This window comes from Neopsephotus bourkii, unplaced genomic scaffold (genome assembly GCF_033783945.1).
Source record: "Neopsephotus bourkii isolate Nb327-2 ecotype Australia unplaced genomic scaffold, CSIRO-AGI_Nbou_v1 NB_107, whole genome shotgun sequence".
NCBI lineage: Eukaryota > Metazoa > Chordata > Aves > Psittaciformes > Psittacidae > Neopsephotus > Neopsephotus bourkii.
Window position 1 is genome coordinate 3,023,077 of NW_026900624.1, and position 23,048 is coordinate 3,046,124.

General features: G+C 43.7%; 1 protein-coding gene across 1 annotated transcript; it reads left to right on the forward strand.

The window, feature by feature from the left end:
• Window positions 1-1,445: 1,445 nt before the first annotated feature.
• On the forward strand, window positions 1,446-22,625 carry CD9 (CD9 molecule). Its single transcript, XM_061358009.1, has 8 exons — window positions 1,446-1,613; window positions 13,207-13,309; window positions 15,969-16,066; window positions 17,245-17,319; window positions 18,262-18,354; window positions 19,403-19,492; window positions 21,497-21,580; window positions 22,283-22,625. The coding sequence occupies exons 1-8, from the start codon at window positions 1,548-1,550 to the stop codon at window positions 22,346-22,348; spliced, it is 675 nt and encodes a 224-aa protein (XP_061213993.1). The 5' UTR covers window positions 1,446-1,547; the 3' UTR covers window positions 22,349-22,625.
• Window positions 22,626-23,048: the final 423 nt, after the last annotated feature.

Here is a 23,048-nt window from a genome sequence, read left to right on the forward strand (position 1 = left end):
GACTACATAACAAACCACAATGCTTGAGGTAGAGTCTGCTTCAAGTCAAACACTGTTCAATCTCCTCTCCGGACTCAAGCTCATCTACTACCAGCCTACTTAGAGACCCCAAACCAAAAGCAGCAGAAAACATCCTATGGCATCATTTAACTGGCCACAGCTCCCCACTCTTCTGCTTTCAGACTGAGGCCACTTGGATACTTGGCTACAGCCACAGCCAGACACCCTTCCCAAACTCTCCCATTTTTCCTGTGATGCAGCAGGTGCAGAGGCCTCTCTGCTTGGCTACTCTTGTGCACTCCTTACTACCTTTGAATTTTTCCTAGCTCTTAATTTTTCTGCCTTGCTTTCTAATGCATTTCATTAATGCTTTGAAACCTGCTATGTGAAACAGCTGCCCAGTTCAACATCTCCTCCACTGTATTAGCTCTGGAATGCACTCTATCTTATCATTTATTTTGGCAACAGTAACTCCAACATGTTTTTATGTGCATTTCAGTAAGTCTCTTCTTTCTGTTTTGCTTGGGGGGGGGGGTTGACTCTGGATAGCTGCCGAATATATAGTCACGTTGTATTAAATTAAGGTACGCTTGTACCTCAGTTGTCATCCATGAGCTAACAGACTCAGAAGTTGAGTGCTGAACTTTCCATTAAAACTAAAGGGCAATTCTTCATTTTTACTGAAATCTAACGTTTTGTCTCACAGCTGGGGTAACCTAAGAGCATGTGCACAACTGGTTACCACAGATCAGCTGGTGGGCTGAAACTTACTCGACCCTATTTTTCTAAATTCATAGAACCATAGAATGGTTTGGGTTGGAAGGGACATCTTTAAAGATGATACAGTTCCAACCGCCTGCCACTGGCAGCAACACCTTCCACTAGACCAGCTTGCTCCAAGCCCCATCCAACCTGGCCTTGAACACTGAGAGGGATGGGGCAGACACAGCTTCTCTGGGCAACCTGTGCCAGTGCCTCACCACCCTCATAATGAATAATTTCTTCCTTATTATATAACATAAAACTACCCCTTTTCAGTTTAAATGCATTCCCCCTTCTCCTGTCACTACATGCCCTTGTAAAAAGTCCCTTTCCAGGTTTCTTGTAGACCCCTTTAGGGACTGGGAGCTGCCCTAAAGTCTCCCCGGAGCCTTCTCTTCTCCAGGCCGAACAATTGCGTGCTTACAACACACAGAGCCGCAACCCATCCACCTCCCATGTGCTCTCACACTCGCCTGTTGCAGCACTAAACCGCCTCCCCGGGACGGCGGCGGGGCCGTGGGTGCAAGACCCCCCGAGGACCCCCCCACCTCTTCACAGCGACGGGAGGCGGCCGCTCCCGGGGCGGGGCGGCAGCAGGTGCGGGTGGAGGCGGGAGCAGGTCGATAGGCAGCCGTTGCGGGGCGGGGAGAGCGCCGGATAGGGGGCCGGGCAGCCGCGGGGCGGGGGAGCCCGGGACAAACCTGGGCAGAGACGGATTTAAGGAGTGGTTCCAGGCGGATTGCTCATTGCCGCTGCCGTCCCTGCTGCTGCTGCGCGCCGCCACCATGCCTGTCAAAGGAGGCACCAAGTGCATCAAGTACCTGCTCTTCGGATTCAACTTCATCTTTTGGGTGAGGGACCCGCTCCCGGACTGGGGCGCGGCGGGGCCGAGACGTGCTCGGTGGGGCTGTCCGGGAGGGAGCTGGAGGGGAGCGGCGTGGGGGAAGGACGAAGCGCTGGGAGCGGTGGGTTTGGTTGGAGCTTTTCGTTATTTGGCTTCACCTCTTCCCTTACTTTCCTGGTTCCCGGGAGGAAGGGGGGGTGCACGGCCCTTCTACCTCACCTCTCTCCCTCTTGTTGCGGGGGTTTCCCCGGCGTGGCCGCGATACCCTAATGGGGCGGTGGCACCAGCGGCGGCTCGGTGTGTCTCTCCCCTGGCCGACCCCGCCGGTGCGGGCGGGGTTTTACGCTGTCCGGTTACGTGCTGCGTTTGTGCATGTGGTGGTAGGACCGCGGTTAGGTAAGGCAGGTGTGTCCCCTGGCTCTTAACGTGTGCGGGGGGGTAGCGCTTCCCACCCCAGCAGTACACGCGGCGCTTGCCCTGAAACTCTTCTCGGGTTGTACTTGTTTCTCCCTGGTCTTTTCCGGCACGACGCGGTCGGGAAGCCGGTTCCTCGCAAGTTACAGCGCTTGCGGTCGTTGTGTGTCTGAACCCATTTTAGCGGGAGCCTCGGCTGGACCTGTGGCTTCTGCTTCCTATCTTCCAGGCAGCGTCTTGTAAAGAAAATCCTGAAGTAGTTTAATCTGTAGGAGCACACCACCCCTGTAAGTAGGAATCGTATCGCTGGGGCAGTTTTCCGCAAGACTATCTTGTTTGCCAGGCGCTGTCAGAAAGCATAGCTTAACTGAGAGGTGCTTCTCAAGCACTTGGGGGTGTAGATGTCTGAATTTGGCATCTTCTGCCTTATGGAAAAGTACACAAGGATGTGCCTAATACAGCAGGTGTGAAGTGCAAGGTTCGAAAAATGGATTTTCTCTTGGCTGTCTGCTACAGCGAAGAAATGTCTGTGTGACTCCTTTTTACCATCTGATGTGGAGGAATTAAGTCGGAGCTGTGGAAAAACCCCACATCTGGAGTTAGAATATTTCGCATGGGATGGCCGGAAGGTACAATGCAAACAGATAAAATACTTGTGATCACTCAAAAATGGCTTTCAGGAAAGTAAGGAAATGAAACTGGGATGCAGTTGAGGGAGGCTGTGCAGAGGAACTTTACAGGGGTATAGGAGAGCATGCATTGCCACCTGAGGCTCACCAGGAGGGTGAGTGGGGGAGGTATATTCAGAAGGTTATAACTAGTAAAAAGAAAAGCCTAACAGCGCCCTGGCTGAAACCTCTGGGTCAGGGAGGTGCTAAACATCTTGTTGAAACCCCAGGTAATATGGCTTGCTTTCTGGTCTTTTATATTTCTTTTTAAAGCTACAGACTTCCTACGAACTATGTTACAGCACAAGAGCTATTCCTGTGGCAAAGGCATTGCCTCCAAGGTGCTCTTAATGTGAGCATTACCACTTTGTCTGGAGCCCATGGCTGAAAACATGGCACATTATGAAGCTCAGGAGGTACATGCTGCCTTGGAAGCTTTACTTCCACCTTTGGGTGCCCAGTAAGTGTGGATGTAGGCTTGACCTGTCAAGAAGGTGGAAGGGAGGAAGAATGGTGGTGGTGAATGGGGTCATACCACACGTAGGCTGGTACGGCTGCCCTGAGTAGAGCTGTTGCTCAGAGCAGCCATGAGGGTGATGTTTTTCAAGTGGCCCTCTCAGGGGGCTGTATAGGGTGTGGAAGAAGGAAGAGAAAGAGTAAGAAAAATAAAGAATTAAAAGGAGGTGGATGTTCCTTTCCCTATGAGTATCCCACCAAGAGGCAGTAAATGCAAGCAGCTTGGGTTAGCCAGAGATAAGTGTTTGTAGACTGGCTGGATTTGTCCTTGGCTTTCATGGCTCACTACATGTATTTGTGCCCTAACAAAACTGCTGAAGGGAGTTTAGAGTATGGTGTTAGTGAACCTCACATCCTCTATAGAGGAATAAAGTAGCAACAACTTGGGCTATTTTAGATTGTTAGTCCTTGGTGAACAGTGTAAAAAGAAGTGTCTTGGGGTGGGCAGCACTAGAGGGCAGGAACAAGCCTAATACAAAGGCTTTAATGTTTCTTATATGGCACTGGAGATGTGAAAAGTCTACAAAGTAGTGGAAGTAGGTGAAGCAGAAGTGGTGTGCCTGAGTGCAATTCTGACCCTTGAACACTGCAGAAGCAGAAGTGGTGTGCCTGAGTGCAATTCTGACCCTAAAATTTAAAGCACAATTAGTGACTGCCTCTTGGCCTTGGGAACCCACCCCCCCAAAAAAGCCTTTGCTTGCTTCTGAGTAGTCCATGGGTATGGGATCCTATTGTCCACACACTACTTGGGAATGATGATGGTAATGTAGTTCAATTTAGTGCACCTTTTGGAGCAAGAGACTCTGAAAGATCCCGTGAAGCTGTGATGAAGCTTAAACGATATCTCCTTTTTAAAATAAGCCGCCTTAAAAGAGCAGGTGAGGAATTTAAATAGTCTGCAACAAACCTGCAGGTATTTGTAGACTGCATGCTTGTATTTGCCTCCATCAGTGACTTGGGCAAGGGTGAGAGGAAGCAGAAAGTGTGAAACAACTTTCCCAAAAGAATTGGGAAACTCTGAGAGAAAGTGGAAGCTGCGTCCAAGAGGAGATAAAGGTTGATAAATACTGGTGTGTCAAATACAAAGATAAAGCTAGCCAAAGGAAAGTTTTAGGGGAATAACTTGCAGAAGCAAACCCAACTAAAATATCTTCAGACACATGAGGGACTCTCTTCCTGGAGAGATCCTTAGAGGCAGTGAACAGTCCAGGTGTAAGTGTATGGGGAAGTGATGTTCTGTGGGACTTCCCCTTGCTGGTGATGCTTGGGGAATACCTTAGGGAAGTTTTGTGCCATAACCTACCTTTGATTCTGAATTCTCATAAGCTTGAATTGACCTTTTGATAAAAAGGCGGTGAAACAACAACAACGACAAATGCTGATTAACATCTTTGCAGGGTCACACACAACAGTTGCTTCAGAACTATAAATGCCTTGTGATTAGGTAAAACCTTTGCTCACCACCCACCTCGGTGCTGGAGGGCTGGAATGCCATGAATTTGAGGCTGGGTTTTCTTTTATAATATTCTGGTGTATGTAGAGAGCGGCATACATGGTGCTTCTGGAAGAGGCAGAGGAGAAGATTCTATAAAAGTAAAAAGTTGATATACACATGGAGCTGTGATGTTGGAGAAGAGAGAATGGCTACTGTGGGGGGCAGCTGAACTTTCATGAAGCTGTTAAAGTCTTCAAAAGCCTGAATCTTGGAGACAAGGGCTGATTGATGTTAATTCACTTGTTCATTGTCTCCTGGAAATCACACAGCTTCTAGAAAAAGACTCAGCAGTTCTGGAGTAAGATCTTGGTGGGGATGAAATGCTGATTGAGCAGAAGCAGGGTTGAGATGAGGTGAAGATCTGTTGCAGTGGAGAGAAGTAACAGAGCTGGCATGGAGGAGTGAACTGAGTGGTGATTAGTGCAGTCCCACCTAGTCTGGACAAGCATGTGAAGTAACACTTTGGTGCTTGTGCAGCATCCATTCCAAGCTGTGCTGAAGATGGGTGCATGCTAATGTAGCAGGCTATGTGACATATGCCACAGGTAGGCATAGAGTAATGTGTGTTAGCATGAGTAATAAGCAGCTTGGAGTTGTGAAATAGTTGGTTCAGGGGCAGCTTCTTAACAGAGCAATGATGATCTGGGAGAAAAGGGTCTGTGATGAATTCACAAAAAGCACCAGCTGAGTGTTCAGTGGCAAGAGGAAAACTGCTTCACAGGTAAAAGACATAGAGAAGAGGGAAGGTGATGCTACTGCTTAAATCCATGGTGTGCTGATGCCCTGCAATGCTATGGGCTGCTCTGGTCTTCTGTCTACCTTGAAGGGAATGTTGTAGAGCTTGGTGATTTTTGGAAAAGGAAGAGGAGGGCTTTTGCTATCAGGAACTGTGAGTGAATTGGGATTCTTCAGTGTGGACAAGATAAGGAAAATGTGCTAGAGGTCTGTAGGATCACAACTGGCCAGGTAGGACCTGACTGTAGAAGAAGTTGGTAAGAACTGAGAGGTGTTAAGTCTGTAAAGAGGAAGTTTCAGGAGAAAAGGGTATAGCTGTTGGGACAGTGGTTGTGCTTTATACCCCACAGATGTTGTGGAACATGTGGTTCAAAGCATACCTGGCTAACACACTGTGCAGCAGTCTTATGTTAATTTTTCTTCTTTAAAAGTACTGTCTGTTTCTGCACAACCTGTTTAGCATGTGAACAGGGATGCTAGTCTTGGGAAATGCTACTGTCTGCCTTTTGATAACCCTTCCTGAGGAGGACTCTTGTAGATTGCTGTGCTAGACTGTGATCATAACCGGCCTGATGACTTTTTCTCCAGTTGGTAAGGCCAGGCCAGGCATGTATCTAGCTAGTATGGTGTGCTCTGAAACTTTTGGTATTCCAGAGCTTTTCTTGGAATGTGCTAGTGGCCTGACTGAAAGAGGGAGGGTGTTCATGGATGGCTGCTACAAATGCTTATGAAGTCTGGCTAACTGTTGTGTTTGTAAGGAATGTTTTTTTACTAGTGTGCTTGAATAGATCAGTAAGGGGATCCAGTCCCCTCTGAGGTGAGAGAAGGAGGGGTAGCAGTGTTTTCCTGTTGGTTCAACTATAGCTGCAGACACCAGGCCCCTAGCTCCTGTTGTGCTGTTTTTGTCAGGGTAGTATAGCCTCATCTGGGTTTGCATGCAGTTCTTGTGTTGCTAGTGCTGGCCCTGGCATCTTTGATTTGGTGTGGACTATAATGAAAGCTGTACCAGTTCAGGTCTTTGAAGGTTCTGGGGCTGATTTGGAGTGGGGGAGGGAGGTGTTGAGGTTGGTACAGAACTAATACAAAGATTTACATGTTTTTTTCTACCAGGCTGTCTCAAGCTTGGCAAGAAGTCAATGGAAAAGTCATGTTATGTGCCTTAAACCCAAGCAGTGGACCCAAGCTGGTCTTGAACAACCTTAGTGTGTGTGCTTGATTACCTTGAGCAGTGATTACCTCTGGCTGAGCTCCCTTAACATGCGGGGTTTGCTCAGGCTTGTTGGCCCTGGTGACAGAGTCTTTTCCTAACAAACACTATAGGCTTCTGAGCAGCTCAGTGCATGTCAGGCAGGCGCCTAGCATGGCCACACATAAGGAGCATGTGCCTGCGTGTTCTCCCACTGGCTTTCTGCTGCTGAACAAAAGCAAGGGCTTGCATCATTAAACTTAAATACTGTGTTTTTCCCCTTGTGAATTTTGTAGAACACAGGTGTCTGCTGCTAATATTTATAATCTAATGTATTAGAGGCAGAGAAGTGCTGTACCATACAATCAGAGTTCATGTTGAGTGTTACAGCAATTATTTTCTTGTTCCTTTACATTACAAGGCAACTGTCTTGCCCTGGCACTCTGCTCTTCAGAGTGTTTTCTCCTATATAAACAAATGCATTTGTCTAAGGGAGTGCCTGCTAAAGTAAGATTAGCAAGATTAGGCCTGGAGGGCTTTTTTCCTTCTGTAACTTGAAGATAACCAGTGACTTGTTCGGAGCCAGAATCTCATCTGCTCGTGTTGCACCAGGAACAGCCAGTAGCAGGTTGGTGCTTTGCTGCAGAGGGTCTTCCTTGCTCAGGTGGAGAAGAGGACTTGCAGGATGGGTAGGGGAATATGCATGCATGTGTGTATGTATGTGCACACGTATACGAAAGAAACAAATTAGTTTTTGTTTTCTGTAATCACCCAATTTACTTGCTGACTGCAGTGTGTATGAATCAAAATGCTGCTTGGGCTCAGCACTGTATTTTAACTCTTAAGTGCTGTGAAGTCAGGAGTGGAGTTGGAAGATGTTGCCTTGAGAAACCTGATGTGAAGCTACATGTACTTAGAGTGCTAGCAGTCCTAGCTCCTATTTGCAATTTAAATTGCAAATATAGTAGACTGGCTTCTGAATAGGAACTTGTATGAAATGGGTACTAGGCCTGGCTGTGGTTCAGGAATTCTGTAATGCTGCTCCTACTGTACTGGAGCACCATTTTATTGCAGTTAATGCTGTGACATTAACTTAGCCCACAACATTCTTGAAACTAGTTTAAGCAGAAAGAAAATCCTTCCTTTCCAGTCTGCTCTTTTAAAGGAGTTTGGGAATACTGCAATTTCTTACATAACTGCCAGCACTCACTACACATCTGTTAGGAAAGCTTTTCTAAAGAAGTTTGAAAACCTATGCTGTTAGTGGGTAACACTAATCCTGTAATTAAGGGTTTAGATTGATGTTGAGCCTTATCTGTACCTACTGTTTATGGTGTTTTATTTATAGAGTACCAGCAAGTAACAGGACAAATGGACAGTTCTACTGCTTGTAATGTTCTCAAGTTTCTTTGCCCATGTGCTTTGCAACATTATATATCTGGCCCTGGTTTAGTTAATCTACAGTCTTGGTTGGTCAGTCAGGAAAAAGTTAGTTGTCTGTCTGATGCAGAAGATCTGAGTCAGATTTTAGCTAAATGTTTTTACCAGTTTATGAGAAGGGAAGATAGTGGCTTTTTTCAGTGTACTTTTGCCATGCCCTGGGTAAAACCTGTATAAGGAGCAATCACATAGAGCCTGACAAATAATCTTCAAGAAAGAATCAATAACAGTATTGATAGATCAATGCTGAGCTGACAGGACTGAAAGTAGTAGCTACTTTTTACAGACTGTTGTATTTCCACACATTGACTTCTGCTAGAGGTAATGCCGTAAACTTGTTAGAAGTTAGATATAAGCTTCACCTAATATGTGCTGAAATAGAATCCATGGTTTCCTTATGAAGACCTTTTCTCTACATGCTTTGATCTATATATCAGGAGTTATTGCAGTGTCTCATTTCTTCCCTGTCCCTGCCTACATGCTGTTGAAGGTAACCTGGTGGATGCTGAGAGGACACACCCCTTTAGAGCTTTATCTGCTAGGTCTAAGGGCTAGATAACTGTCTGGACCTTGAGCCCCTGGAGAGGTGGTTCTTCCCCAGTGTGCTGTAAGGTGTCTGCAGGAAGTGGGGTACTTGCCAGGGGATTGTCCTTTCTCAAGATGGGTCAAGGCAGTAAAGTCGGAAGGAACTGTACAAAATGATCCTTGCAAAACAGCGGTTAAACCCAGAATAAGCCTTCCAGCTTTCCAGAGTACCGTCACGCACTGCTGCATCATGGGATATGCTAACGAAGATTGGAATTTGTTTGAAAAGCAGTCTTTTGATGTGTGTTTACACCAGTATCATAAAATCTAATTACTCCTGTGCAGGCCCTCTGCTAGGAGAGCATATCTGTGAAACTCGGGTGTTAAAGGAGGAAAAAATGCAGTGGGAATTGCTTGATAGTGCGCCTCAGCACTGAATGCTCCGAGGTGATGCTGAAGTCAGTAAGCATGGTGAGAGGAGGAACGCAGAGTGGTCTATATTGCTTCTGTCTCCAGAATGGACAGGTTGTTTCACATCTCAAGTATATAGTGACTGTCCTCTGCAGTGGACTGCTCCTTTGTCAGTTATCTCTTGTCACAGAAGGGTAAAAGAAAGCACGGTATTAAAGATAAATAATGGGACACATCCGTAGATATGATCAGAGGAAAAAAACATGTAATTTGGAAGGGGGAGATGGCAAGGGCTGACTTTGGAGAAGGTACTTGTCAGTGTAGGGAGCCTGAATAGGTGGGAGAAGGTATCCTGCACAAGAGGCTTATTAGAGAAGGTGCAAGGCTGTGTAAGAAACAAAGATCAAGAAAAGCTTTTTTTTTTTCCTGTTACAGCAGGCAGAAAGATGCATGCAAGGGTAGAGCCTGTGAGGCAATGGGTCATGTTTGCATGTGATGCAAAAAGCACCTAGGAGTCTCCATCAGACTAGAGGAGGAATGACCAGGTATTTTTATCTTTGTTTGGCTTAATGTCTGTTATGTGTCTATTCTATAATGAATTCAAGCAGAAATTTGCTGGGAGCTCTAAGATGCTTTGTAGTGGTTAGGGGAAACACAAGGAAGCCTCCTTAGCTCGAGCAGAGATGGTGATAGCATACTTGTGCCAGGACATGCAGGAGAACCACTGCCACAAACTCTTACAGTACAGGGAGTGAATAGTACCCTTCATGTTTTAGTCAGATTGGTAAAACCCTCTACCTTCAGAGTTCCTTTTCCTGTACTTGCTGCTACAGAAATATACTAAATATTTCATAAGCACACAAACCTGTTTTCCTAGTTTTGTAGGGTTTTGTGCACAAAGTGGTAAGTTTCAGGAAAACAGTTTTGTTCTTTTTCTGTTAAATTTCTTTCAGCACAGGATAGATCTTACTAATATCCTGTATTACTCAACTCCTGTGATGAAACAGGTCATCTGATTTGTTAGATTGGGAAAACACTTGGGTTAAAAACCCAGCAACCATCTCTTCAGTGGATATGGTTCCATGCAACCTGGGCAAGGGAGCTTGCACCTCCCCTTTCCTGGGGAGGAAAACCACAGCTACTGAAACGGCTGTGACAAAGCTGCCAAAAGCTATTGGCCCAGCCTGGGTGAGGAGAGAGGTGGCTGTGTACCAGCCTCTGCTGTATCAGATTGGTCTGAGATGCTGCCAATTGCAGTGGTGCCCATGGGGCAGTGCTTGTTTCTTCCTCTGATGCTGTTGTTGGTGCCCTGGTCTCTTGTTTTGATGGAAACTTGAGGCTTCAAATTACTTTCTTGCCTTCTGCTTTGAAAGCGCCTTTTTTTTAGTGCAGTGGTCATTGTGGGTAAGGAGAGCATGAACTAAGAACACAAGTATGCTTTCCTCAGAGACAAAGTCACTTTTCTTCTTGCAAGAAGGACCTGCTTTTTTCCCCTAGTCCATGATGGACAGAATCATCACTTTATCCCTACCATTTTTTAGTGATGTGGAGCAGATCCCTGGCACTATTGCTATTCTATGATCTTGTAAGTCTCTGGCCTCCTTGTGGTCATCTTAACTTTTTCACAGATTGGCTTCTTTCCTAAGGGGAAAACATGCCACTTAACCTTTCCCCCACCACCACCCAAAGTTAAGTTTGTTTTTTGAAAGGAATAATATTAGGTGTGTGATCTCTCCCAGTTTGCTTTTGGAAGAGGTCATCAAGCAAAGCAGGAAGCTGAGACTTGTAAGATTATCTGCACAGTTGTAACATAGCTTAGATTTTCTTCTCAGTTTGAATACTCTGGCCTTAAAGGTCTGCTGGGAGATCAGCTCTGAGGTTTAAATTTGCAGTCCCCTTGCTGTGCTGTGCTCAATGTGCAGTGTTGCCCCTGAGCTCTTTGTTTAAACGCTTGTCAAGCTTGTCAAGCCATCAAGCCACAAGCACAGGTAGGAGCAGACAGCTGCATGTGCTCAGGCTTCTGGCTTTGCTCATGAGTTCCTAGCAAAACAAGCAGGGACTGTAGGTTTCTTCTAATGCTGCTGATCTGGACACCCTATAAAAGCTGAAGAGTGTTTGAGCCAGGAAAGTGAGTCTCAAGCAGAATATTATTTAATATTGGGTGACTTAGCAGTAGGCTAGAAACAGTGCATGAGGGTGTTTTTCCATCACTAAGCACTTCTGGTTTCTGAACAGGGGCAATGAAGGGAGATGAGATTGGAGAGGCTTTTATAAGTGATGCTGTAGCAGTGAGTGCAAGTAGAGCAGCAACCTCTTTCTCTCTGCCAGTCTCCCTGCTGCACCTCTCCCTTCCCCTGGGGTACTGCTGTGGCACAGTAAATTGAAATAACGCTGTTGTGACATACTGTGTGCCACTGAGGTTCTTCAGCATAATTTAACATTGTTTTGTCAGTGCAGCCCTAACAAGGAAAGCGGCAGGTATATGCAGGCTTTGTTCTTGCTGTGTGCTTTGTGAGTAAGCCTGCACCTACACACCTGTGACACCAACAAAGTGCTTTTGCATGGATCTGGAAACCTCTGTTTGGGTTTGGCTCTTTCTGCATGATGTATCACTTCATCTTTTTCCCAGCTGGAACCCTGCAGCTCCTCTTTAAGGCAGGCTCAGGAGTCAGGTGCCTGCCACACAAGAAATGCTGGCTTTTCTGGTGCAGCTGGCCTATTTTTTTTCTTCACTGATACCTGAGCCCTTTAGCACTTCAGTTGGGACCCTTTCTGCTGAGAATCTACAAGGGATATACCTTCCCTTAAACTCTTGCTTAGCCCCTTCTGCTGTGTGAATCTCTAAAGCTTTCCCTATGATTGTATTTGGTAAGCAAGCTTAGAAGGTTAAAGAAGACAGCCATGGGCAGCAAATTTGTGTCCATGCTTGAATGTAGTAACTCTCACAATAGTGAGAAAGGGCTCCCATGGTTGAGGGAGTTGGGCTTGGTGTGAAAGGAGTATACTCACGGGTGCTTTCTGTGGGACTGCCTTTCCAAATTCTCACTGAATACTGACATTAGTAAACACTTTCCAGTGTCTTGGAGGTAAATCAAGAATGTTGTTCCCTTCTTGAAGGAACTTACTGGAGAAGGCTTTGGATTTTTCTCCTCATAAATGCTTTGCCTAACCAGAGCTCTAGACTTATGAAGCTTGTTGCTTACTCTCAAGTTTAAATTTAAGTATCTGCTGCAATGCATGGTGTTTGCCCTCATCTCACTTTTGTAGAACTTTTTTGATAGTTAAATGGTCTTCAAAGGAGAGAAGTATGCCGAGAAGCACACTCAAACTTTCTAGTTTGCCCTGGCTTATCTTTTGCCTACAAGACAACCCTAGGCTTTTTCCTTTTAAAACTGGAAGGATTCAGTTTATTCAAAGCAAACTGTTGGTGTTTGTCTTACCCGAGTGTAACCCCTCTTTCCTGCAACACTTCTCCAATACCTTTTTCCAGATATTTCATCCAGAAACTAATTTATACACACGACTTGCTGCAAACACAGGCACCGATGTTAAGAGGAACCTGGAGACACACAGGCAGAGATGATAATAAAACTAGATATTATCTAAAATTTGATTGCATTGTTCCAGATCAGCACACAGCAATGTTCCTATTTCAGCAGCCTGTATTTTCCCTTTTCCCGTTAGTGTGGTAACTTACTGGATTGGTTTTGTCCTGTTTTGCAAGAAAGACCACTCTTTCTAAACTCTTTGATTAGTACACTGAACTTTTACCAGTCTGTTTAACATGCTAAAACTTATCTGGCCTCAGATGGTGGGTTTTCTTCTGATCCACTTGTCCTTCAGTGTAAAGATTTAAGATTACAAAGCCATGCAGTGTCACTGCAGTCACCCAGAATAAAACAGTGGGTGGAGGGGATATTGGAAATCCTGACACTTGGCACTTGGATATACCTCAGGCATTTTCAGTAAAGAATAAGAATGGTATTGTTCTCGTGTGACATTGTACTTTAATATATAAATGCATCTGTCAACAAGATGCCTCCTGTCAGAAACTAAGTTTGTTCTTGTTTTGGTATCCCTGTCCTTTTATGCTGGTTCCCTGTCACCACCTCTTTAAATAACAGAGCTGTATCCTGTGTTTACTTCTGATGTTACTTATGCAAAAGTGAATGTATTTGTATTATTTAACATGGCTTACTTGTTCTTACAGCTTGCAGGGACAGCAGTTCTTGCAATTGGACTATGGCTTCGGTTTGATTCGCAGACCAAAAGCATCTTTGAACTGGAATCCAACAACACAACATTTTACACAGGTAAGCTAAGAGATGGCTTGTGATAAACTGCACTTTTGCACCCTGATTTCCAGGCTGCTTAGAAACCTTATCCTTCCTCAAAGGCTAAAGATGTATCAGCCCTGAATAGCATCAGCAGGGTGGAAAGCAGCTTCCTCTGGCTGGTGCAGGGGGCCAGCCATTCTTGTGAGCTTTTGCACAGCCAGCAGCAGTGTCATGTTAGTGGTTCCTTGGCTCTTTGTGTTGTGTATCACTTCAGCTTTTTCCCAGCTTAAGCCCTGCAGTTCCTCTTTGGGTGCTGTTGGTGTGTTGTAATCACAGGGACTCCTGCTAAACACAGAAGATGTCTCCTCTTGATGCTTCTCACAGTGAGTCAGCAAAGTTTCACTGTAAACTGAGTAGTCACAGATGATATCAATAACTAATTTTTTCCTCTCCAACCTGAGCAACCCAAAACCACAACTCTATCACTTCATCTCTCAGGAGGAGCATATTGTCTGACTCTTACAGCCCTATGTATGCTAATGTATATTGAATGTAATGGAAAGGATGCACAAATATCTTGGCCTATATGAGCAACTATGATAGGAAGCCTAGATCAATGTAGCTTCAGTTAGGCCAGGTGGAAGTTATTCCTTGATGTATTCTATTTTGCAGGATTACGAAGTAGGGAACAAACATGTATGTTCAGTTTGCTATTCTCATGTTCTAAGAATTCCTAACTGAATCAGACCTTATCCTAAGTGTAAAGTTTTGATCTCTACATTCACTTTTAGGCTTGAGCAGAGGAATACATACTGCTTTGGTAGTTGCCACCTGTAGGTGCTCAGCCCCTTTTGCTGAAACTGAGTAGCTGTGTTTGAAGACCTCTAACAGTTGGGAAGAAAGCAAATCCAAATATGTACCTTATGTATGTGTGTTGTCTTTGATTTGGACGATTCTTGTACATACATATTTTGCATCCCTGTAGCACCTAGATTTGCCATGTCCTATATGGCATCATTTGGCTGTCCATAGGGTGGTTAGGTTGGGATTATTGAAATGCTTCTGTGACTTCATGAAGAATCCACAGCAGACAGCTTACCTGTGAGAGCTTGTATTTTACCCTTGATATGCTGGCATGGTAGCAAACTGGGTTCTTCCTGCAGCTGCCAGGAAGATTTCCAGATGCTTTTAACTGTTCTTTGGAAAAGGAGCCAAAATCTAAACTTAGCCATTGAGCTGAATATTTAAAAAGTCTTATTTTGGGTAGTGTAAAACAACTCTTTCACCTCCTAAAAACATAAGTTTTATGATGTGATATTTAAGCTACTGGCTTAATGCAGCCAGTGAAACCTACCTGAAATATCTGTAGGCTAAAGTGAGTTTTAAGAAACTTTTAATAGGAATTACTGTTTTAGCATATCTTTCTGGTAGTAGTCACTGACTGCAGTTCACTATGGGAAATTGAAAGAATCTGCCAATTTGTAACAAAGTAACAAATCAAGTTACTGCAAAAGCTTTCTATACTACTGAAATAAGAGGTTCTGATGGTCTCTTTTTTTCGAAATGGAAAATGTTTAAGCTGGGGTAAAAAAACTTGGTGCTGGAATTTCCTGCTGATAAGAAATGTTACCCTTAATCCCTTACATACACTTAATCAAGCAGATGTTTGCTTGGGCTGCTAATGTTACTGGTTTGCATCTAGAAAATACTGTTTGCAAATGCTTACGTATGGCTTTCTTTAAATAGTATTGATTGGGTCTCTGAAGGCCAGAATTGTTTTTCTGCCTATATTGATAGAAATGTCGTACTGATTTAGCATGCTTTGTGCTAATTCTTTGTCTCGTGTTTCACCACTCCAGTAATAGTTTCTTGCCATCCTTTGGGAGTTGGTTTGCTCACTACATCTTACTGCTCTCACCACCTAGCAGCTGTAATGGTTAAGCTGGCAGCTCCCAAGCTTAGGAGAAGATTTGGCATAAATGAGGTCTCTCAGCCCAGAAATGGTTGCCCTCTATCCGACACACTACCTAAATTCAGGGCAGAATAGTATACATGGTCAGCCACTTGATAATGGTTTGAAGAAGTATCTGCTTTTGCAAAGGCAGAAAACAGCCTCTTGTAGTTTAGAGGCTGTTAAGTTAGAAAGTGTAGACTTTTACCACCATGACTGGTGGAACAATTCAGTGTTTCCTGATGGAGAAGCAGGGTAGAAAGCATTTAAAGGCTTATGGCAGATGATTATAATGCCTTTTAATAACCATTCTCCTAGAAGTAGCATGATTCAAGAATTTTCTGATATTGATATTGCTAGTTCCAGCTGTTTCTAACTGTAACATAATCTTCATCTGAAGATAATAACTCTGGCTCTGAGCCAGTTTTAAAATGTCTTACAGCTTGTCTTAGATGTCTTTATCTTGCCCATTGTCTAAAACTTGTGAAACTGCAGTGGTTGTACACATTAATTGTTCCAAGTTTAAACTTTTATTTATTGATCAGTTTTTCTGTAAGTGTTGATGTTTGCTTTGAAAGTGAAGCATGGCCCCCTGGTTTGGTTTGTTTGGGTTGTTTGCTTGGAACACCTCAGTAAAAATCTTAAGCCTTGCCAAAAATCACAAATCTTTTTTGTGGAGCAGCTAATATGTTGCTGCTGAGGTCTCAGTTAGCCTGTATATCTGTCTGGTTTTGTCCTCCCCAGGTGTTTACATCCTTATTGGAGCTGGTGCACTTATGATGCTAGTTGGTTTCTTGGGATGCTGTGGTGCGTTGCAGGAATCTCAGTGTATGCTTGGCCTGGTAAGTGCTCAGAGCAGTGTTTAAATTTTTAGCAGCGTAGTGAGGAAAGGAAAACATTACTGTGCAGTTAATGAACAGTAGATGCTGGTTGTTTTGGCTCCACAATGTTTAAACTCCTGGCCACTTACATAACACTAAAGTGTTAAATATAGTTTCCATTTCTGACCCTAAATCCAAATGTCCATATTGTGTTTGAATACAGGATGACCTCAGGAGTTAATAACTTACTCAGACACTGAAGTATGAAGACTAGGGGTATGTGTGGACACAGGACTAAGATATTGATAAGAGTAAAGCTAATTAAACAGTTTGCCCTGAACTCTGAAGGCTGTGTTATGTTTGAGACCAGAACTGTGGTACTTGATCCTTGAAACAACAAGCCTCTACTGTTTATAATCGCAGGATGAGCTCTTCCAGTTGACAACTGCTCTGCAAGCCAGTTGCTGTAGAGCAGCCTCATTGTTTTCAGACTGGAGGGGCCAGTAGAGCTTATGGGGTTCATGCACATCTGTACACTTGTGGAACTACTCGTACAAATAACCAGATGTAGTTAATAAAAGACTACTACTATAGCTGGTGAACAAATAATTCCCCTTTTCTGTCATTGAAGAAGTTGATTTCATATATTTCTTCCAAAATTATGTCTCTAGCCCTTTGTAATTCCAACCATATCTTTAAAGTGCCTTGTGTTTTGGACCTGGTAGTCAGTTAAATGGAGAGCAGACACTCTTATTTCTGTTTTATGGGTTACACAAAAAAAGCAGTAACCATTAGCTCTTTAGGAGTTGATGGAAAGCTCCTAGGCAATGACTCCTAAAGCAATAGGAGTGACAAACCAGAGAAAAGAATTGGTGTCAGCTGTTGATGTGCCTGAGTGACCTGAGCAGCTTCAAAGTCTGAGTTAACAAATAATTGGCTTTAATTAACACTGATCAAAAAGGAGGACTCCTGCTTGAGAAACACTGCCAGCTGTTCTGATGCTCCTGGGAAGAAGTGCTGACCCGAAGCAATGTGGCTTCTTTCCTAGTCTTACCAATGTTTCAGACCTCCACCTGGAACATGATTAAGTGAGGGTTCCTGCAATGGTGGACACCTGGGGACTGGACAAGCCTTTAGTATATGTGTATGATGCTCTTTTGTTGTGCTGTGGTCTTAATAATGTGATCTTTCTTTTCTAGTTCTTCCTCTTCCTTTTTGTGATTTTTGCCCTTGAAATTGCTGCTGCAATCTGGGGATTTGCAAACAAAGAAAAGGTAGGTGGCTGTGAAGTTGGCAGGGTGGTGGGATGCTGGAACAGGCTGCCCAGAGAAGCTGTGGATGCCTCATCCCTGGTAGTGTTCATAGTCAGTCTGGATGGGGCTTTGAGCAACCTGGCCTAGTGAAAGATGCCCCTGCCCATGGTGGGGGTCTGGAGTAGGTGATCTTTAAAGGTTTTTCTGACCCCAGCCATTCTGTAATTCTATAACTGTGCCCACATAAAATTAGCTCTGTACTGAAATTTGTACTAGTCAAATCCTGATTACCCAGGGAATTTGGGGGAGAGAAAGAAGACTCACTGTAGCAAAGCAATACAATGAAATAAACTCTGCTTTATAATAATGAGTCTGTAGCTGAGAAGCCACAATCCAAGATGGTATTGCATGCTAGAAATGGCCTTCAGGCAGTACCTGGTTAAGCTATGAAGTGAAGCAGGCCATCACTGAAACTTTACTCATTTCTAGGTATGACCTAGGGCAGATAGGGGCTGAATTTTTCTGCAGCTAAAACATAACTGGATCGGGCTGTCTCCTTGCAAGCAGTCAAGACTATCTTGTTTCAAAGTAAGCTGCCTGGTGATCAGGGTTCCTTTTCTGCTTACATTATACAGGAGGGAAATATAGCAGCTTCTGGGGTACAGAAATCAATAGAGAATATCTTTATGTAACCAGTGGGCAAAGGCTTGGTATTTTCACTCATAGAACCTCAGAGCTTTAGAAGGGAAAATTAATCTTGCCTGTTTAGGTGTGGTTTCTAGGGTGTATACCGGTTAGGCTAACCTGTTCAGAGTGAGAAATACTGTCCACCTTCTGTTTCTACATCTGAAATGGATGGGTGTTGCAGGTTGCAGAATTGTTAATGACTGACTTAAAATGAGTTTTCCATAATTAATACTAAGGTAAGACAGTAATACACCACAACTCTTTGCTGTCCTGTAGGTTATTGAAGAGTTAAAGGAGTTCTACATGGAAACCTATGAAAAGAGATCTCAAGCACCTGCCAGAGAGACCCTGAAAGCGTTTCAGTTAGCTGTAAGTATGTGGTTATACTTAAATGAGACAGTAATACATCTTTTTAACACTGTTTTGTCATCTAGTCCCTTTACCTTCTAGTACTGAACTAACTAGAAACCAATTTGTATTAGTAACAAATTGCAGAGATATTTGTATAGTGTCAGTGAATTCAGTATGCGTTTTTGTCCCTTTGAACCTCTGAAATGCATAGAACCTTGCTTTCCTAAAACTCAGAAGCAAGGTGCTAAACTCTGGATCTGTGGGTACTGATCTAGAAACACTGTAGTATGTATACCTGCATCTCTGTGAAGAGCTCCTTTGTAAGAGGTACAAGCTGTCACCAAAATGTCTGTGCTTTGAGATCTAGCTCTTCCTTTCATAATCTTTTCCTTTTATGCAGTAAGGGCTTTTTAAAATTAGGCTTATATTACTGCCCTGGGTTCAGCAGTAGCAGTCATTTTTCTCCTCCTTAGTAGCTGGTGCAGTGCTGTGGTTTTGACTTTCAGTCTGGGAACAGTGCTGATAACACTGATGCTTTTAGTTGCTGCTCAGTAATGCTCACTCTGACCAAGGACTTTGAGTCTCATGCTTTGCCAGGGAGGAGGGGAAGCTGGGAGGAAGCACAGACAGGACACCTGACCCAAACTAACCAAAGGGGTATTCCATACCACAGCACATCATGCCCACTATATAAACTGGGGGCAGCTACCCAGAAGGGCTAGATCACTGCTTGGGTCGGGCTGGGTATTGGTCAGCAAGTGGTGATCGGTTGTATTCTCTTCCTATGTTATTTCTCTTATTATTATTATTGGTGGCAGCAGCAGTGGTTTCTGTTACACTTTAATTACTGGGCTGGTCTTATCTCAACCCGTGGGTGTTACTTTCTTTTGATTCTTCTCCCCTTCCCTCCAGGAGCCAGGGGGAGAAAGCAGCTGGGGCAGGACATTGCAGGATTTCTGAGCAAATTCACACAAGATCTGTGATAACCTGATGTAATTTCGTTCTCCAAATGCAGAGCAAAAATAAGGATTATTTAACCTGGTTCTCTTCCTGTTTTCTCTTGTAGCTAGACTGCTGTGGTCTTACAGGAGTTCTGGAGCAGCAGTTCATGGACACCTGCCCAAAGAAGACCATGCTTGAGTCGCTTTCTGTAGTGGTAAAGCATGACTTACTTCAACAGTTTTGCCCAATGAGTAGAATGAGAAACATGTTTCTGAGTAAACCCTTCTAGTCCTTGGGGAAATACCCACATCACACTTAGCAACTTCTGTCTATATTCAGTCTGGTTGTGGAAAATCAACATACTGTTACTATGGAAAGAGCAAGCAGAGTCAGCAGGAAATCTGAACTTGCACAGGAAGTGCATGATCTGTGTCATTGGGCTTGCTGGAGGGATGGACAGCATAAAACTTCACCAAAAAAAAAAAAGGCTAGAAGGCTCTCCTCCTGGCTGCTCCTATTGCCAGAGCAACTTCCTGGTGGTGCATGGGAGCTGTTGCCTCCCTTCTTGGTTAGGGAGCATGAGGTGGGAGCAGGTCTGAAGGGCAAAAGGGAGGGTGATGCACTGGTGTCCTGTTGAGTATGTCACTGTGAAGCCAATTCTCTATTATGATTCCCCTGTTGAAATAAGTGCTGCAAAGGTGCCTGTATTCCATAGCTGTCTGTGGCATCTTGTATAGTTCCGAACTACCCCTGTTGCTCTTTCTTACTTGTTGCTTTTACTTCATGTTCCAGGACAGCCTGTATGAGTCTTCCTGTAGAAATAAGTTTCTTATGATGCAGGAATTCAAGTTAATGACTTAATTTGTTTTTTTTTTTTTTCATATTACTTGTGTTGTTCCTTTTGCTGCAGATAATTTTGTGCCTTTAAATGACTGACCACATGAAACACTTCATATCTGTATTTAGACTGTATGTTTAGTCTTGTCAATACAATCTGCTATGAGTTAGCCTATGTGGAAGTAGCTGAGACAGCATGCAGGTTTTATTGCTTGGCTTTATTCTGCTAAGTATGTTAAAGTTTCATCTGTTGGCTTCATCTTGTGGTTTGTTTATGGCCTAGTCTCGGCTGTAGAAAAATGGTATATAGACTGTGAGATTAAAGGGATGTAATGGTGTGGCTCATCTGTGTGCCTCTATGAAGAACTGCTGTATTGATATTCTGATTTAACTGAGTAATTCTCACCAGTATATCCCTTTAATACTTGATTCAGGCTTTCCTTCTGGACTGTATAAGGGACAACTAAAGAGGAGCTTTTAGCAGTTCACTCTAGCCTGCTGCTGGAGTAAAAGTAGGACAGGAGCTGGGATGAGACTTCAACCAGCTACCAGGCTTGTAAAGATTTAGACCTTTGGAAAAGTTCCTTGCTGTTTTCCTTGGCTACCATATGTCTTTGCTGGAGAAAGGATTGTACTTGACTTTTCTAGTTGCAGTGGTAATTCATTGTGCTAGGAGCTTCAAACTGGCATCTCTGTGAAACTACCCACAGCTTAGCATGTATGCAATGCACTTCAAGAAATCCTGTCATTACCATGTCTGGAAAATTACAATAGCAATTGGAAGTATTAAGAGTGGCTTCTGTTTCAGGAAGAGCTGAGCAATAAGGCAACTTAAGTGATGACAGCCAGTAGTAACAAGCCAATTCTAGTACAACTGGTGTTGGTCCTGATCTACCTGATAAGGGAATCCTGCTGTAGCCAAGGCACAGTCAAGAGGTTTAGGTACTTGAAGAGTAGAGTTACTTCTCCAGTTTGTGTTGTAACATCCCTGGCTCTTTAGAGATTAAGAGAAAATTCCTTCACAGAGAGAGTGCTCAGGCATTGGAAACAGGCTGCCCAGGGCAGTGGTGGAGTAACTGTTCCTGGAAGTGTTCACAAACCATGTAGATGAGGTCCTCAGTGATATGGTTTAGTGGTGGCCTTGGTGGTCCTGGGGTAATGGTTGGACTTGATCTTAAAGGTCTTTTCCAACCTAGTTGATCCTGTTTTTCTGTGTGGAAAATAAAGGCCATTTCAGAGCAGTTTTCAAAAGCTTCATCTCTAATGCAAGCTGACTTGGTTGAAGGTATAGCATCAGTTGGCAGGCTTGAGCTGAAACAAGCAAGCATGAACGACCTTCCTGTATGTATGAAACACTAATAAATGGTCTGTTTCTTTTCAGTCGTGCCCTGCTGCCATTGATGATGTCTTCAATTCAAAATTGAATGTGATTGGAGCAGTTGGCCTGGGCATTGCTATAATAATGGTGAGTTTCCAGATTATTTAAAGGGTAGCTGTGTGGCCAAAGGATATTTGCAGCACAAGTCTGTTGAACAGTGCCTGACATGGCAGCCTACAAGCCCATTCTAGTAATGACAGGTACCAGCACGACTGGGGTGTGTACTGCAGGGCCCTGAGGCAGCACAGAGGGTTGGGTGTCTTGGACCTCCTGGCTTCTGCTTTGGATTAAGATCTGCCTCCTTGTAGTTCTAGTAATGGTGAAGTTATCGGTAGTGCATGTGTGTGTATAAATGCAGGGTGAAGATATATTGGTCATGTTGCCAGCCCACTTAATCCCAATATCTCTTGAGAATCCTTGCCTTTTTTGTTCTCCTTTTAGAACTATTAAGGATCTGCTAGAGAACTGAAATAACACAGCTAGTAAGAAAACGAAAACATTTTTGTTTGACTTGTCTGGAGGAGAGTGTGACATGGATGTGAATCTGCTGGGATGATCAAAGACTTCTTAGGAGATAGTGGTTTATAGCTGTTTATTTTGAAGTACTGAGCATGAAGGGGATTCATGAGGAGTGAAATTTGAGGGTGGAGAGGAAGGGAGAAGGGACATGAATTGCAGAGTAGTCTTAACATAGCTACTTTTCCCAGCCCAGAGGTTATGTTTGTCCCCATGTTGACAGAAGAATGCGCTTTGGTACCCCAGTTTCTAATGTGGTTGTTTTCTTTACAGATTTTCGGCATGATATTCAGTATGGTTCTCTGCTGTGCTATCCGCAGAAACAGAGAAATGGTTTAAGAGCTTTAAAAACCCAAGACTGCTGCACTATAAAATCTGTCATTAACTTTAGCATTCTGAAAGCATTTCTAAGAAGTTATATATTTGTTACCTTTTTAATGCTTTATTTGGTACTGATATAGGTTTGCTTTTTGTTATAGGTTAAAATGATAAAGATATATCTGACTCAAGACAAATATTGTACATAAAATATCTGACTTTCTTGAAACTTACATAATTTGGATGTAATTTATGTTGGAGACAATTTGATACTTAATAAAGAATAAGATGTATTGTGTGTTTTGGGGAGATGAGGTTTTACTATGCTTATTAATCATTATTTGATGTGTGGCATGGAGTTGAACTTGCATAATGTGTCAAGTGGTAAATCACTAGGGCTTTAGTAGAAAGCAGGAAATAACTCCTATGCCAATGCCATACTTGAAGGGAATTCCAAGGAATGGAAAACTACTGTCAGAGCATGTTTGGGAAGGTGCTGTCATTTTCCTTTCCTTAGTGTGTGAACAAAAGTAGCTCTTAATTAAATACTTAAAATGTTACTGCCTTAACACTTTTGCTGTTATATTCATGCAGGGTGGCAAAGGATGACTGTTGCAGTGGTTATATGCAGGCAGTGCATATTTTGATGTACTTGAATGCAAACAGGCTGGGATCTACCCTGGAGCCAGCTGGGCTGCTTTCTTCTATCAGCCTGTCTGCT

Bases quoted from the DNA above. Each gene is read 5' to 3' on its own strand.
- CD9 (XM_061358009.1), top strand. From the start codon at position 1,548: ATGCCTGTCAAAGGAGGCACCAAGTGCATCAAGTACCTGCTCTTCGGA. The intron at 1,614-13,206 runs GTGAGGGACCCG...TTGTTCTTACAG, and splicing joins GATTCAACTTCATCTTTTGG to CTTGCAGGGACAGCAGTTCT. The intron at 13,310-15,968 runs GTAAGCTAAGAG...TGTCCTCCCCAG, and splicing joins CAACACAACATTTTACACAG to GTGTTTACATCCTTATTGGA.